Below are 17,581 nucleotides of genomic sequence, written 5' to 3'. Positions count from 1 at the left end.
ACCAAAGAGAACACCAATAATGTAACTAGAATTCATGATATTGGCAAGTAAGAATTGAAGGAAATAAAATATAAAAAATGTTTAATAGATCCTTTACTTTGGTAAGGAGTAACCACTCTGGTTGCTTCATCTAAATGACATTATTAGGTATCAAATCCTCCACAGGGTTTAGTATCACATTCTACCCATTTATGAAGTTGGAAGTAAGGTTTATAATGATATTATAACAAAAAATTATCAAGACAAAATATTCCACTACTCCTTCAAAGAACAAAGTGTTGGTTATTTACAAGGAAAAAAATAGTCTGAATGAAAAAAAAAAATCATTTCTTGCTATAAAATCGTACGACAAAAATACGTAGTTGCATGTTTCTACTATCCGAGACCGCCGAGAAATTATCCGATTTTCTATTTCTTTTTGTATTGAATCTAGGTTAAAGTAAAAAAGGACTTCATTATTTACAAGCATTAAAACCCAAAAATGGTTTCAAATTGTTAACAATTGAGAATCAAAATTTTCTTTTTGGTTCTTCAACTTCAATAAAACTGCAACCTAAATCCTTTTCAAGTCCTTTCTCTCTTATCACCTTCCTTACTCTCTCAACATCTTCCCACTTCTTCATCTCTGCATATAAATTAGACAATAAAACATAATAACTCCCATTCTCTGGCTCTAACTCCACAAGCTTCTTCACTACAAACTCACTCAACTCCAAATCTCCATTAGCTCTAGACCCACCAAGTATTGCTCCCCACATAGATTTTGTTGGCTCAAAAGGCATATTCTTTATCATTTCCATGGCTTCTTGAAGAAACCCTCCTCTTCCTAATAGATCAATCATACACCCATAATGCTTAATATTTGGTGAAAATCCATACTTCCCATTAATCAAAGAATTGAAAATTTCTTGACCTTTTTGAACCAAACCTCCATGACTACAAGCAGATAAAACTCCAACCAGGGTTACTTCATTAGGTTTAATTCCTTCTTGTTCCATTTTATAGAACCAGTTCAAAGCAAATCCTGCATTTTCTGCTAGAGCAAGTCCTTTGATCAATGAATTCCAAGTAAAAATATTCTTTTCTTTCATACTTTGAAAAACAATCAGACCCATATCAATTTTACCACATTTTCCATACATATCAATCAAAGAGGTACCTAAAATCAAATCCAAATCCCACCCATTTCTTATAATGAAATCATGAATCCAAATACCCATTTCAAGAACACCTGAACTAGCACAAGCTGATAAAGCATTCACCATTGTTACTTGATTTGGTTCAACACCTGAAAATTGCATTTGTTCAAAAGCAAACAAAGCATCATCAAATTTTCCAGCATTTTTATTACCTTCAATTAATATCGTCCACGAAACAACATCTCTTTGTGGCATTTCATCAAACACTTTTCGACAATTACCCATTTCACCACAAGATGAGTAAAGATTCAAGATTGAATTTTGAATATAGATATCATTAAAATGACCCAATTTAACAACATGGGTATGAATAATTTTCCCTTCTTTAAGATTTTTAAGATCAGATAATGACTTAAGAACAAAAGGGAATGTATAATTATTAGGAGAGATTGAATTTTTAAGCATATGGGTGTAAATTAAAAATGAAGTTTGAGGAGAATTAGAGTAAGAGAAAGATCTAATGAGAGTGTTACAAATATAAACATGGGGTGTTGGAATTTGATTGAAGAGACGGAGAGATGTGTTTAATAGGTTAAGAGAATGAGAGGTATTGATGAAATGAGAAGTGATAGTGGAGTTAGGGTGGAGATTATGAAGGATGATTTGAGCTTGGATTTGATGAAATTGAGCAGTAGAAGTGCAAGTTTTTAAGTGAAAAAGAATTTTGTTCCCAATCTCATTGAGTTCCCAACAAGTTCTCATCTTTAACATAAATTTGGTTATATTTTTCTAGGTTTTTCCAGGAGGAAGAATGAAGAAGGAGAAGAAAAGAAGGGATATGAAAACAAAGCAAAAAAGAAAAAGGAAATGGAAAAATGCGCATCCAGGGAATCGAACCCTGGTCAGTACCGTGGGAGGGTACTATGATACCACTACACCAGATGCGCTTTGTTTTTTCAATTGTTATTTCATACTATATTAGACAGAATAGATTATCCAATCGATTTCAAATCTTTTTTTTTTTTCGATAATTTGACGTCGACGTATGATAGTTATTACAAGGCGTTGATAGGTCTAAGATGTGATATTATGTGTAGTTTTGGACTTGTCAGTCCAAAATTTAATCAAAGAGTGGTCGAGTGGGTATTCTCCTCACACTTATAAACTGATCACTTGACGTCTGCGCCACGACCTGTTCGATATTCATCTCTATCAATAAAATAATTTGCGACATCTCATATCTTAAGAATGTAAATCGCCCGCATCCTCCATATTATCACTTGTTTTTTTTTTGCTCAAACTTTATCACTTGTTATTAGTATAGTTTAGTTGTTACATTTTTTTTGTTGAAAGAGTTTAGTTGTTACTTGTTATAGCCCCCCGCAGTGACTATTTACCAAGTGAAATGGTTTACGGGGAGACCTTTTAACAAAACTAGGGAGACCCTATAAAATTTTCCATAGATTAATATAATGTAGATTTTGTAGGGCTTATTAATGCACCACCTGATTCACTTTGGAGTCTTGGACGGTGGAAATTTTATCCGTTTTACCCAAAAAAGTTTAAAATTGTTCCCCTAGAGGCCCTATGTTCTGAGAAGATTTAGTGGTAGGAAGTAGGGAAAGATAATATATTAACCCATATTATCTTTTTAATGAGTGATTTTTTGTTTCTACAACACAAATTTTGACAACATGACGAATCTACCAAGTATCTCTTCAATATAATGACAATGAAAAAGTGAGAATTTTAATAGGTAGAGACACAAGTTTGTATTCCCCCTAATCAATGAATGAAATTAAATACAAACAAATTTAACAGGGAGTCTTTCGATTTTTGCTCGATTTTTTTTTGTCCAGTTTTTCCCTTCCTCCTACTTATTTAATTTTAAAATAAATCTAAAATCAAAAGAGTGTGTGAAGTTTAAACCACGACTAGTTTATTCACGGGTTTTAACTCCAAAATTTAAAAAATATTTACTAGGCATCCAAATTTAAAATAAATATTAGTTCTTGTAGATCTACTTCAATTTGAGTTACTCAAGATTAGAAAAAATAAAAATAAATACAAGTAAATGCATACCAAAGATGTTAGTTTACTTGTGTGATTCCCCAATTTATTTGTTAAATATGGTTTTAGTTTCCTCCCATATCTCGTGTAATCATGTTTCTATAGTGTTCTAATGTGATTCACTTTGTTCAAAGATAAATATCCTAAAACTTGGCTCAACTTATATAGTAGGTAATGGCCATCAAAACATGCAAAGTTCATGATTAATTAGTTAAAGGTCATGCTCCAAGTTGAACAATTTGCGCCTCTCTAGAAAACAACCAAACTATAAAAAGGGTTTTTTTAGTTTACTCCCTCGATACTAATTGGTAATTGAGTTTATTCTCCTCGATAATTGATAATTTAGTTTACCCCCCTCAACTTACTATTTTTTTTAAAAACACTAAGACAATGCTTGACGGTGTGTAAAAAAAACATGCCTGTAAAAAATAATGACCGTGTAATGTTATTTTAGTAATTGTAATACCTTAGTATGTTAGATTTAGTCAAGAATATGATTCGTAAAGACTTATTTTGTCCGCACACTATTTAATTTGTGATTCAATCCCTTTACGTCAAACTTCGTATTTTGTCAAAAATAGTAAATCTAGGGAGGTAAACTCAATTATCAATTATTGAGGGGAATAAACTCAATTACCAATTAGTATTGAGGGGGTAGACACAAAAAACCCTAAAATAAACTTTTACATACTTACTAGGAGCAATTCCAACTCAGGATGGGTTCAAGCCTAAAAAACGGCTTTCACAAATAAAATAAAGTGAATGGACTTCAAAAATCAACTCCAACCCAAGAGAAATTTAAGCTTAAAATTTGTGTATGTACAAAACACGTGTGTGAATTTTTGTGGACGTGGGAAAAGCATGTGTGAACTCCTTCTAGTTTTTTTTCGAGCATTCCCCTACAAATAGGGAACCGACCCAATTTGGGTAGTTGGATTTAACTCCAACGACCAAGGGACTTTCCTTAACAAAAAAAAATGACCAAGGGCCTTTCCCACATGACTGTTAAAACCCCAAGAGTCAGATTGAAGGATGTTTGAGGCTCAGCCCCAGGAGTCTGAGTTAGAGCGAGGGATGGAGGTCCAAAATTTCAATTTGGGCCTAATTCCCTTAGGGATGGAGTTGCTCTAATAATTCAATCGGAATTTGAACTAAATGATTTTATCGATCTAGTCAGATCCCGCAACACCACGGAATTGGATGCACTTATCTGCTTTTCAGTTGAACTTTATATTATGGGGAATATTCCATTGTGGATTATAATCTAATACGCCCGAGTGAATATAAATTAAAAATTTGAAGCTTACCTAAGAATCTACCTTATAGATTAATGATAAATTTATCTAATTATTTTTTATCGAACAACATACCTAAAAGATTATAAATTTAAAATCTATAACTTTCCCAAAAATCTATCTTATTAATTATGGAAAAACTTACTTAAATTTTTTATGGTACAACTTACCAACAAAAAAAACGAATTAAAAATCTATATCTTAAAAAATAAAAGATACCGAACATAAAAAATACTAACAAATATAATTGTTGGAGTATTAAAAAAACAAAAACAAAGAAAAGTCGGTCCCAACCCGGGTTTTGGTTGGGCCAAACCTAGCCCGTCGGGCTCAGAATGGAGGCCCAACCCAGGACCGACCCCGAGTTGACCAAACATGTTATCTGTACGGGCTGGCCTGGACCTATAAGCATCAATGTATAGATCCTTCATTTTGCTCTTTTAGTGTTATTGATAGAAGATTACGAATTAAAAATCCAAAATTTAAAGGATAAAAAATACGGAACATAAAACTTAAAAAATACGGACCGATCCCGGGTTGACCAAATATTGTCTAAAAGCTCTTCTCAAAATTTAAAATATAGTCCTTCGTAGAAATAAAGTTACCTATTTAAAAAAATAATAATCGTTTCCTGCTTAGAAATAAAATAACTAATTTAAGAAAAAGAGAAACAAAATAAATTTCAATGGTTAAAAAAAGAAATTAAAATCTCTCTCTCTCTCAATAAAATAATAACTAATTTATGAGAAAAGAAACAAAATAAATAAATAAATAAAATAGTAACTAATAAAAATCTCCCTCTTTCTCAATAAAATATAACAATAAATTTCGTAACATTTGATTGATACAAGTGTCCGTGCCCTAGGGCACGGGATATACCTAGTAAAACTTAAAAGGTACCAACAAATATGAGGAAGACGAAAGTTAACTTGATTCAAAGAAGAAGAAGATTTGAAGAAGAAGTGGAAGATCGGAAAGAAGGAAAAAACCCTACCACAGTGCATCACCACTTGTTCAGTGGTTCTCAGGGTGCAATTAGCATCCAAGGCGGAGAAGCATTTGAGGAAGAAGAAGTGGAAGATCAGAAGAAGATAAAAGATTCAAGACTTCATGAAAAATAGTTGAAGAAGGAGAACGGAGAGAAGAATGGAGGGAAAGAGAAAGTAAATTTTAGATATAAGGGTATTTTGGAAAAAAACATAATAGAAAATGACCTCATCGTTAATTACTCATTATTTGAAACTTTATACATCACCCCCAACAATAGTTGCCAATTTTGGCAACTTCCAATTAAGAAAGAAAAATGTTGATTTTTTTGCTATTATAAATAAGGATAATGTTTTGACCCAAATAACCATTTTCCCTCTCACGGGAGCCACTGCAATAATGGAAGGCACTTATGAAACCTCCACTAAACAACAATACAAACTCTTAAGCCTCTCACAGATCTTAGAAACCGTTTCACAGATCTTAGAAACCGTTTCATCTCTTCTCTGTATCTCTCTAAAACTACTTTTACAGATCTTGGAGTGTAGGTTTTAGAGAGAGAAACAATTGAATCTAAACCCATACTACACAGTTTTCTCTCTCTATCTCTCTCTTAACTCTAAAGAAATATCGTTATCACCAATTAGATCGCCAATTCTCTCATCTTCAATTCTTCATCTTCTTCTTGTTCTTCTCTCTCGAACATGGATCGCCTTACAACATTTAAATTCGATGAAGGATATAATCAACTTTTTGGTGATTTTAAATGTTTATGGAATGGAAGTATGGATATAGATGTTAGTGAGAAAAGAAGAGTCACTGTTGCCGATTTCTACGATGAACCTCTCAAGAAGATTGAAGATGAATTTACAACACAAGAGAAAAGAACTATCAACATTTCACTTTTATTAGAGTAATATTATTGATGTAATTTTATTATTGTCGACCTTTATGGTCTTTAATTTGTGACCTTTAGGGTCTTTTCATTCTCGATCTTAAGGATCTCCTTTTTCGACCTTTGTGGTTTTTTTAGTCTGTGTCTTGTCAATTCTTTTCCCTTCATGAGACACTTCACATTCGAAAGTTCTGTGAACTTTACTTATGTAACTCTCATGAAGTTCTCAGAGCAATATGAATTATCTACCATGTAATCTTGGGATTGCTATCACTTACGAATGAAATTATAGTTTAATCAAAAAAATAAATATAAAACCTACACTAATATATTTATATCAACTTGTAGTAACATTCAATTATGATTATTCTGGTGAATGAGCATTTGGTACATGGCTTGCATTCCTCTATTGTGGAATTTGTAGCTTCTCGCCTCCTTGGGTGAGAAGTTGTTGGACTAATTAGTTTAATTGTCCTTCTCGAATACACAATTCGATAATGATTCCGCTCGACAAATTATATAATCAAGTAAGTAAACTAACAAGTAATAGTTTTATGACCGAGTCGAGTATTTGATACTCTCTCCTTAAGACGTTATTCGTCCCGCAATGGTGCTAAGCCGGGTTGTATAGACGAATCGTCTCCCAAGATAAAACAGTCTTGCCTTCAAGCGCAACACTTCGTTCTTCAAGAAACTTCGAACCAAATAAGTAGAGAACTCTTTGAACTTCTTAGACTTCTAATGCAAACTCTAAACTCAGAAAACTAATTGATTTTTTCTATCTCTACCATGAAATCTGACTATGTATATATAGATGATGGTGACTACATGGAGAGACATAATCCTCGGGAGGTGTCTCTCCTAATTTTAATTCAACCAAGGCAATGGTTGAACCAAGGCAATGGTTCAAATTGCCAACAGAAGTTCCCTTCTGAAATGGAAGGTTTGCTCCACAAAAGTTCAAATTAAGCCTTTGAATGTTTAAGGTGCTGCGAAAGTAATTTATTCTCAGGATTTAGCCCACTTAAATCTTAATTATAGGCACTAAACAAAGTTGTAATGTAATAGATAATGGGAAATGCTAAGTTCATAAAAATTTTGACTCAATTATATATGTGATAGTAGTTTGATTTTTTTTCGATGTATACATTTGATTCATGTACGATGTGCTCAATGTAATATCAAAAATAAATTATGATCACTCTGTATTACCTTGACCCATTAGGTAAATTTGATAAAATGCCTCTTCCAAACTTTATTCTAATATGTCATGCATATAAAAAGATGTGCTACAACACCCACAAAAGATGAAATGAGTCGAGCCTACAAATAACCATCTTTCTTTTTTAGTGAGAAATACAAATAACCAACCAAAATTAGGTACTTGCAACAAAAAAAAAAGAAAAACTAAAAGAAGGCGTGTTGGACTTCAACAGCCAACTCCTCCACGCTAAGATTGCATTCAAGTCCAATCTGTTAAAATACACATGACATTAGTTCAATAATCAATAGTCTATACACATATAATATTATCTATTATTACTATTGAAATATACTCGAAAAATAATATATTTTGTTCATTTGATATTTGAGGTTGAACGAAGTAAAATTTATGTATACTTTTTGGTTTTCCGTTTATATAGATAATAGATTACTAGCTATAATAATGGATTGAGATGATGAATAATTTCTACTTACCTTAATCACAAAGGAGTATAGAACAGTATCTTCCATGCTACTAATATTGAGATGAAGTATTTCGAACGATAGTTTCTCCAAAGTCTCAATTAACTTCACTATTTGGCCAGGAATTCGCTTTGAAATTGTTCGAAGAACGACTTTAGAACCCGATATTAGTTTTGCTTCAACATCTGCAACTGAAGAGTTGCAACATGCCCCAAGTTCTTGAACATTACTAATGTTATTAGTATTATTTTCAAACCCAAAATTGTTATTTGGATTATCATGAGATGGTAAGGATGGAGGAGGAGGAGGTGTTGCAGTACTTAGCTCATGCAGTAATGTTGTCCTTGGAGTTCTAGGGCTAGGGCTCAAGCTTAAGCTTTTCCTTCTCTTCTTAGATTCCAATGAGTCAAGAATTTGGTGCAATTCCTTGATAAATTCTACTACTCCTCCTACAATTGATGCTTGATCTCCCTGCACACATAAACCACCACCACATGCAAGAACACAAAAAAGACATAATTAGATTAAAAAAGAGTTTAGCTAGATCTGTTATCTCGGGACGCCAATAATTGAACCCCATATTAAACTAGGGTTTACATGTGTATGTATATACATTTTTTGTGATATTCTAGCTTATGTTCATTGATCAATATTTGCCTTAAGCCTTTAAATTGAATTAAAAATAATATCATGGCACCAAAATATTTAGATGACTGAGATTGTGGGGTGATAACTAGTTTATTAGACTTCACTTTTTTTCTCTTCAAATTTTCTATTCATCCCTCCATTAAGTACCTCCTCCGCCTAATGTGGCAACATATCACTTGAGCATATATTCTTAGTATTCTCTCTCCATTTGTTTCACGCTCAAGTGATATGTCGCCACAACAAGTGGAGGGCTGGGCGAGAGACCAAATGGAGAGATAGGATGAAATTTCTCTTTTCTCTTTGGAGGCTGGCCGAAATTAATAATGGGATTAAAAGTATGTGGTTGGTGGGTAGACATACTCGTTTGACATAGAAACATGGTGTCAAGGATCTTAGAACCTTAAGATGCTCATTCATCAACTTCCTTCTATTCCTCTCCACTGCTATATGTGCCATCTCCCTTTACTCTCTCTCTCTCTCTCTATGTTCTTACTACTCTCTCTTTACGCACATATGATTTATATATACATATGATCGCACACTCACACATGATGATGAGTTAGTATTATGTAGTAGTACCATATATATAGTTCTCCTTCATGATCCACCAACTCCCTCCCACCAAGCCAGAATATATCTCTTTCTCTACAAGAATTCTAGGTTGAGTCATGTCAATAAATGCTTTGTGTCTCAGTCTCGTGACAGTTTTATGTGCATGCCTTTGGCTCCTTTAGCTTCAACTCTGAGGGAGTTGTAATAATAATATTACTTACTACATTTCACGCTTATTTTCTGCTCCTTTCTTTAGACTTTAGCTGCCTTAGCTGCGTGAGATGTTTAACCCCTATCTATAGAAGCCACTTTCCCTCTCTCGCACATCTTTATTCACTACCTTCATTTGAGAATGTAAAGAGGACGAACCCGGGACAGGTCAACATCTCTTCAGACTTGTTCGACAAAAAAACAAATTAAAATGATAGAAGAGTTAACAAAAATAGACCTACCACAAATCTAGTATGAATAGACCGTCCATTGAAAGTGAAAAAATCCATTAAGAGAAGAAAGTGAGTTGACTTGACAATGATGACTGCTGATTTCGTGTATGTCTGGAGTAAGTTTTGGTTTGTTGCCTCTTTTAATATTTAACCGTGATAGAATGCCCGGCCACTCTCCCGGGTGAATCCCATCTTTCTCTCTCTAAATCTAGCCCGACCACCTCACCCGGTCGGAATTCATCCGGGAGAATGGTCGGGCATACTTCTATTTTCCTTTAATATTACTCGTAGAGAAATAGATCTGGATAGATTATAGGTAACCATCTCCCTCCCTGAATCTGTCTCCCGCAACTTAAATGAATGGGTCGTGATGGATTAAGGCCGGGTCACCATCTCCCCAAATTTGTCCCATAAATAAATTGGTAGGGAAAGAACCGTCCCGATTATCTATTTAAATTTAATCTTCTAACATTTGGTATTGGAACTTTTTTTTTTTACTTTGTTGATTAGTATTTAAAATTATTTATTATTTAAATTTAATCTTCTAACATTTGGCAAAGTTTTGAAAAAATTGGCCTTTTAAGCCAAGGAAGCAATTCTGAATTCATGTGTTAGGGGTTCATAAAGCTAGTAAGCTACTGCTTCTTTTAGTTTCTTCCAGCAAGTTACTTTATTCCGAGTTCAACAAAAGAAAAAAAAGTTACTTTATTCGGTGATACCCACCAAATTACACTTCATACTTGCCATTGATAAAGGACAATGTCTGATGTCATTGATATGTTCATTTTCTTTTTGTTGAATTGATACGTTCATTGTCATGCTCTTTCATATATACTTTTCTATATGAAATTGAACTTTTGATTAGGTCTGATGTAGAGGAATTGGCCGAGAAATATATGGATGAAATAGAAGCGGCCAAATACAAGGGTGACAGACTAAAACGGCCAAAATCGAAGCTACGAGTGTCGGAATTGGACGAAATTTTGAGGGATTGTGCGAAATAGCGTTCCGGTCATTGATGGTGGCTTTGCCACACAGGACCCACTTTGAGGGGCAAATTCCATCATTTAGGGCCTCAAAACGGACTTTTACTAGTTTTTTTTCTATTTTTGGTAATTGTTTTCAGTTTAGGATTACTACTATTCTAGTATTTAACTTTTAGGAGTTTCTATTGGAGTTTGACCAAGATTAGGAAACCCTAGGTCTATATAAAGACGGAGTTCTAAGGCTTTTATCAGTTTTTCCGCTGCGTCAAGGTCTTAATAGGTGGTTGTTCACTTGTTCTCCAATACTATTTCAGAAATTAGGTTGGACTTGGATAGATATTAATGATTTTAACTCTAATAACTAAGTCAGATGATTAAGTTAATTAGACTTATATGAACCCAACTTCATATACTGTGAAATCCTAGAACTTGAATGTTCTAGGAGATTGATTGTGAAACTGAGAGCTAGATGGATTGGGATATAGAGAGAGATACAATTAACTCTTTGTTGTATTGATTAAGTTATACACGATGGGTATATATAGATGTACAAGAGGATGAAACCTAGTGGGAATACAAAACAATTAGATAAGCTATACAAGTTGTTGAAGATTGTCTCTTTGGCCCTTGAGTCTGGATGTGGGAGGACTCTTGTGTAGTCAGTTTGCATGGGGCCCTTCTCGTGTGCATCAGGATAGATGGTCGAAACCTAACGGGTCGGGTCCATGACCTCTATTACCCCCCTCCCCCCCCCCCCCCCCCCCCTCAAGTTGGAGAGGGAAGTGGAAAGCGGCAAGTGGTCTGGTGAATATATCAGCAAGTTGTTCGTTGGTAGGCATAAAGCGGTGCGCAATTAACTTGGTTATAATCTTCTCACGAACTAGGTGACAGACAATCTCAATATGTTTGGTCCGCTTATGGAACACCGGATCATCAGCAATGTGGAGTGCGACACGATTGTCACAGTCAACCACCATTGGAGAAAGATGAGGAACGCCAAGGTCTTTAAGAAGATATTGAAGCCATTGGAGTTCACAAGTGAGTGTAACCAAAGCTCTGTACCCAGCTTCAGCAGAAGAACGAGCGACGTTGGTCAGTTTTTTGGATTTTCAAGAAAGTGGGTTGGAGACCAGGAAAGTGATATAACACGTAGTCGATTGACGAGAGGACGGACAATCGGCCCAAACGGAATATCAAAAACTGTTGGGCTTGTTACAGAGAGAAGAAGCCCATTATTAAGGGAGCCTTTGAGATAACGAAGGACTCTAAGAACAACGTCGAGGTGAGAAGATCTCGGTGATTGCAGAAATTGACTTAGATAGTTAACTAAAAATGGTGATGTCAGGTCGAGTAACTGTAAGATATAAAAGACAGACGATTAGACGACGGTAAACAGAGGGATCTGGAAGAATATTCTTAATGGAATCGTGAAGATTCAATTTTTGTTCCATAGGAAATGGAGAAAGTTTTGAGCCAATGAGGCCAGAATCAGTGATAATGTCAAGAGTGTATTTGCATTGACATAGAAAAAATTCTTGAGAAGAACGAGAGACTTCAATACCCAAAATATATTGTAGACGACCAAGGTCCTTGAGGGAGAAATCTTGTGAAGAAAAGACTTTAAATGGGAGATATCCGAGTCATAGGTACCAGTGATGATAATATCATCTACGTAGACAAGAACGTAGAGAGCCACATTCTTAGAAGGACATGTGAATTGGGAGTAGTCAGCAAGAGACTGAACAAATCCATGCTGAAGTAAAATTGAAGGAGAGGCCTGCTTCAGACCATAGAGGGATTTGTTAAAACGACAAACAAGTGGCTCCCCCTTTCGTGAAAAATCCGGAGGTGGCTTCATAAAAACTTCCTCACCTAGATCGCCTTGAAGAAAAATGTTATTTACATCCAGTTGGTGAAGGGACCAACCTTTAATGGAGGCAAGTGCCAGGAGAACACAGACAATGACTAACTTTGCAACGAGGGCAAAAGTGTCATGGTAATCAAGCCCTTCGACATGGGTGTACCCCTTAACAATAAGGCGGACTTTATACTGTTCGATCATACCGTCCGAACAATACTTAATTTTGTAAACCCATTTGCATCCAATAGGGTGCTTACCCGTCGGCAAAGGGACTAGGGACCATGTGTTATTAGATTCTATAGCTTTGATCTCAGAAACCATGGCATCGCGGTAATGCGAAGATTCCATGGCTTTAGTGAAGGAGGAGGGTTCAATATTAGAGAGAACCAAACCAATAAACAATTTATGAGACGGAGAAAACCGGTCTAAAGAGATATAATCACAAAACAGAAATTTGATGTCTGATTTAGAGGAAGAAGAACAAATATAGTCTGAGAGATTTAAGAGGAACACGGTTTCAGATCGGTCGACCTTGCCACTCGGTGGAGGGAAACCGGGTATGGCAAAACCGAGGTGCCTGCAAAATCCGACAAACAGTGAGTATCGTCGGGTTTACTAAGGGCACCACCAGGCCGAAGCCCATGGGTGCTTGGAAGAACATCACCGAGAACTGTAGGTGACTGATCGAGAAGGATAATCAGAGATAAGAAGCTCTCTGTCGGAGCAGCAGTGGTACGCGGTGACGGAGAAGGTAGACGGTCAACGTCATTATCGGTGGGACGCCAGAAATCAAACGATCCATCATCCGAGATAGAGAGAAACAGAAAGGGTGCACTATTGGTCGGTAAGCTAGAATGTAGGCTGGCCATTGGAAAAGTATCCTCTTTGAATACAACATCACGGGAAGTGATGATACAATGGTAGAGAGATTAAGAACCTTGTACCCCTTTTGACCGTGAGGATAACAAAAGAAGGGTTTTGGTATAGGAAGAGCATTTTTTAGCAAAGGCAGAGCATTAGATAGGGAGAGCACCCTTTTTAGAATAGGGAGGGATAAACATTTTTTTTTTAAATTTCCCAAATTTATACTTTGGTCCCTCCCATCAAACTATTTTGGACCAAAAGAGAGAGAAGAGAGTATCCTCATGTTCGACTAAAAGCTTTCGAGAGATAAGAGAGAATCCTGCTCGACCTAAAACCTTCGATCAAATCAAAGAGAGAGAAGAGAGATGAACATCCTGAAAAGCCCTAAATCTGTTTGATTCTATCAAAAAGAGAGATACAGAGATAGAAACCTAAACCCTAGATGACTAACACAACACCCATCTCCATAGAGAGTTTGTAATTCTTGATATTGCTTGATTTCCCATAGATTTTTAGGGTTTTAACACTCATTAAAGTAACTTTCGGAGATTTCCAGTATCAATATTGCAACGAAGAATACAAACAAGGATGTAACTCGTAAAATATATAATCGACATTTACATAAAAGAAATTTCGCTTAGCATAAATAAAAATTCATGAATACCAACTAAAAATTGTAAAAAATTCGGCCAAACCGGTTGAAAAAACAAACTAATTTCAGCCACCTCAGCCGAAATTTATTACTATTTTCAGCGGAACCGGCCGAAATTCGTTATCTTTTTCAATCGACCCAACCGAAATTTGTCATCTTTTTCAGCCGTTATGACCGAAATTTGTTGTTTTTTTCCGTCGATCCAACCGAAAATTCTTTACGAAAAAAACGACCTAAAACCCTAAAACGTTTGTTCAACCATAGAGAAAGACAAGAAAATGATATTTCTTTACATGAGACATATTATCTTCATTATAAATGTCTTTGTTTAAGTCGATAACTTCGTTTAAGTTGATGTCCTTGTTTAAGTCGATGGTTTCGTTTAAGTCGATGTCTACGTTTAAGTCAAAGGAATCTTATTTCTTAATGTAGGTTGTCTCCTTCATTAACGGTGGTTCCTCATCCATGAGATCTTGAGGCACCATTAAAAACTCAAAACTAAGACTATAGTGATGGTAAACTTTGCAAGTTTTTTAATACTAATGGTGATGTTGATAGTAGTGACGATATTAGGGTTTTGGTTGTTTATGTGAGAGAAACTACAAGTGAATAAAATATTAGATTTGTTATTAATTTTTATCTAAGTCCTTCTATTTTGGCACTATTTATTAAATGATCCTTATAACGCCCTCCTTAAACTAATTTGGTAAAGGAAGAGAAAATACATAAATTGACCTTTCTAACGCACTGCCTTTACTAAATAGTGCTCTTCCTATACCAAAAACCCAAAAGAATATGCCGAAAAAACCCCGAGAGCCAAGCTTAGTCTTAGTGGATGTGAGTACTTTAACGTAACACAAACATTCAAAAACACGAAGATGAGATAAATTTGGTGGAGAACCAAATAATTTCGCATGAAACATTATAACTAGCTCCAATATGAGATAAATTTGGTGGAGTTAGGGTGGAGATTATGAAGGATGATTTGAGCTTAGATTTGATAAAATTGAGCAGTAGAAGTCCAAGTTTTAAAGTGAAAAAGAATTTTGTTCCAAATCTCATTGAGTTCCCAACAAGTTTTCCTCTTTAACCTAAATTTGATTATATTTTTCTAGGTTTTTCCAGGTGGAAGAATGAAGAAGGAGAAGAACAGAAGGGATATGAAAACAAAGCAAAAAAAAAAAGAAGGAAATGGAAAAATGCGCATCCAGGGAATCGAACCCTGGTCAGTACCGTGGGAGGGTACTATGATACCACTACACCAGATGCGCTTCATTGTTGGTGTTTAGAACATGGTATGCTGAAAGATAGACAGAGATTTAAACAATACTTTCTAGATATTGTCTTTTTCTTTGTGAAAAGATAATCCATTAACCCATTGGAAGCATGAAAAAGAAAAATTACAAAATCGCTGAAACAAGGAGAGTTCACTGACTATAAATTATAGTTTTCCCAAAGTTTTTTTTGAGGGAGGTTGAACCATTTTATTCATAAATTAATTTGAGAAATTTCTATGGCAATGCCCATTTATTGATATTTTAATGAGTTCCTAAAAAAAAGTTTCTTGAATGAAATACTTTCTAGAGCTAAAACCAATAAGTTAAGGAAGCACATTTTGAGAACATGATGAATCTACCAAGTGTCTTCAAGAGAATGACAATGAGAAAGTGAGCATTTTAATAGGTAGAGATCCAAGTTTGTAGTTTGTATTTCTCTTGATCAATAAATGAAATCAAATACAACTGAGAATTAGTAAGTAGTAACTATGTTTCTCTTGTTTTTGAACACTTATTATTCCACATATATAGGATGAGGTTTTGCTCATAGATTGAATGAATGAATTTTAAACAAGTATGAATTATAGATGTTCTCTCAACCAAAAAAAAGAATTGTAGAAGTTTGGTGTATAACAACTTCAACAACATATCCCAACTCGATATGACTTGGAAAATAATTAACAAAAAGGACTAACCAACTTTGCAAATTATATTTATATTAATAAACAAATTCAACTAGTAGACATTTTTCTAATCAAACAATGACCCGAAAAAACACTATAAGCAAATACCAAAGGTAAACCATACATTGATTGTCCATTCCTAGTATAATAAGAGAATGAAGGTCGTGATTTTTTATTTCCCAATTGATGAATATGGGTATTTTATCATTTCGCTTCTTCTTGATATTTTATCATTTCGCTTCTTCTTGCTATTATTACGAAGTCCATTATCAATTTCAACAAGCTCCAAGAGAACATCATTTGAAGATGTTGTCTGAATTACATTTCATTCATCTAATGAACATGATGATCAAGAATTTAGTGTTGTTCCTGCAGATTATTTATTGAACAAAAACACAAAATAATTTGAGACCATTTATGATGCAACAAGCTTGTAAACTAAGAGGTTCAAACTACAATATTGATTATGGAATGGTAAATTGTTTAGGGTTCACACAACAGGTCAAATATAAGAAAAGAAGTCCAAACAACAGATTTTCCTTCTATTTTACGTTCTACTTCCAATTTTTTTATGCAAATTTGACTCCAACTTTACATGCAGCTCAAATTTGACTTGATATAAATTTTAATTTTTGCTCGATTTCTTTTTCACTTCTTCCCTTGTTTCTACTCATTTAATGTTAAATGAATCTCAAATCAAAAGTGTGTGTAAAGTTCAAACCAAGACTAGTTTATTCGTGGGTTTCGACTACAAAGATTCAAAAAATATTTGCCACGTATCCAAACTTGAAATAGATGTTAGTTATTGTATACCTACTTCAATTTGAGTTACTCAAAGATTAGAAAATAAAAGTAAAAGTAAAAGTATTTATATACCAAAGATGTTAGTTATTGTACATCTACTTCCGTTTGAGTTACTTAGACTAGAAAATAAAAATAAAAGTAAATGCATACCAAAGATGTTAATTTACTTTTGTAATTCCACAATTTTAGTTTGTTAAATATGATTTTAGTTTGTTAAATATGATTTTAGTTTCCTCCAATATCTCATGTAATCATTTTTCTATATTGTTCTAATGTGATTCACTTTATTCAAAGATAAGTATCCTAAAACTTGGCTCAACTTATAGAGTAGTTGATGGCCAAGAAAACATGCAAAGTTCATGATTAATTAGTTAAGGGTCATGATTCTCTTGACTTAGGCCTAAAAATCACTTTCTCAACCAAAATTAAACCAAGGTGTTCAACTTCAATTCAAGAGGGTGTACGAAAAACAAGTGTAGTCTTGTGTATGTGTAAAACAGGCGTCTGTACTCCTTTTAATCTTTTTTTGATTTTTTTAATTCATCTTTTTCTTTTTAGAAATTATGGGTCGGTTCCCTATATTTAACTCTACCGAGTCAACGACCATGGGACTTCCCCACAGGATCGTTAGAACCCCAATGGTCATGTGGGGAAGTCCCTCAGTAGACTCTACAAGTAAAGTCGACTAAGGGTTGACCGAGGCTCAACCCCAAAAATCTCGAGTTGGAGTGAGGGCTTG

General features: G+C 34.6%; 1 protein-coding gene, 2 non-coding genes and 1 pseudogene across 4 annotated transcripts; all 4 read right to left on the bottom strand.

The window, feature by feature from the left end:
- Positions 1-390: 390 nt before the first annotated feature.
- On the bottom strand, positions 391-1,967 carry LOC147559406 (pentatricopeptide repeat-containing protein At2g20540 pseudogene; annotated as a pseudogene). The gene has a single exon (XR_015234584.1). The product of XR_015234584.1 is annotated as a pentatricopeptide repeat-containing protein At2g20540 pseudogene (transcript).
- Positions 1,968-2,015: 48 nt separating this feature from the next.
- On the bottom strand, positions 2,016-2,086 carry TRNAG-CCC (transfer RNA glycine (anticodon CCC)). Its single transcript has one exon. It is a non-coding gene; the product is annotated as a tRNA-Gly (tRNA).
- A 5,604-nt stretch (positions 2,087-7,690) lies between these two features.
- On the bottom strand, positions 7,691-9,276 carry LOC147559404 (transcription factor MUTE-like). The gene is made up of 3 exons (XM_086657812.1): positions 9,081-9,276; positions 8,085-8,543; positions 7,691-7,859 (listed from the first exon to the last, which is right to left on the bottom strand). Exons 1-3 carry the CDS (start codon positions 9,174-9,176, stop codon positions 7,794-7,796), a joined length of 621 nt encoding a protein of 206 aa, XP_086513938.1. The 5' UTR covers positions 9,177-9,276; the 3' UTR covers positions 7,691-7,793.
- A 6,002-nt stretch (positions 9,277-15,278) lies between these two features.
- On the bottom strand, positions 15,279-15,349 carry TRNAG-CCC (transfer RNA glycine (anticodon CCC)). The gene has a single exon. It is a non-coding gene; the product is annotated as a tRNA-Gly (tRNA).
- Between the last annotated feature and the right edge of the window lie 2,232 nt (positions 15,350-17,581).

The sequence above is a fragment of the Eschscholzia californica genome, unplaced genomic scaffold, assembly GCF_041429995.1.
Source record: "Eschscholzia californica isolate CP2 unplaced genomic scaffold, dmEscCali1.0.p SCAF_2, whole genome shotgun sequence".
In the NCBI taxonomy this organism is placed as follows: domain Eukaryota; kingdom Viridiplantae; phylum Streptophyta; class Magnoliopsida; order Ranunculales; family Papaveraceae; genus Eschscholzia; species Eschscholzia californica.
This window is presented reverse-complemented; position numbering and strand designations above follow the sequence as displayed.

Bases quoted from the DNA above. Each gene is read 5' to 3' on its own strand.
- LOC147559404 (XM_086657812.1), bottom strand. From the start codon at position 9,176: ATGGCACATATAGCAGTGGAGAGGAATAGAAGGAAGTTGATGAATGAG. The intron at 8,544-9,080 runs GTATGTCTACCC...TTATGTGTGCAG, and splicing joins CATGTTTCTATGTCAAACGA to GGAGATCAAGCATCAATTGT. The intron at 7,860-8,084 runs GTAAGTAGAAAT...GTATTTTAACAG, and splicing joins TATACTCCTTTGTGATTAAG to ATTGGACTTGAATGCAATCT.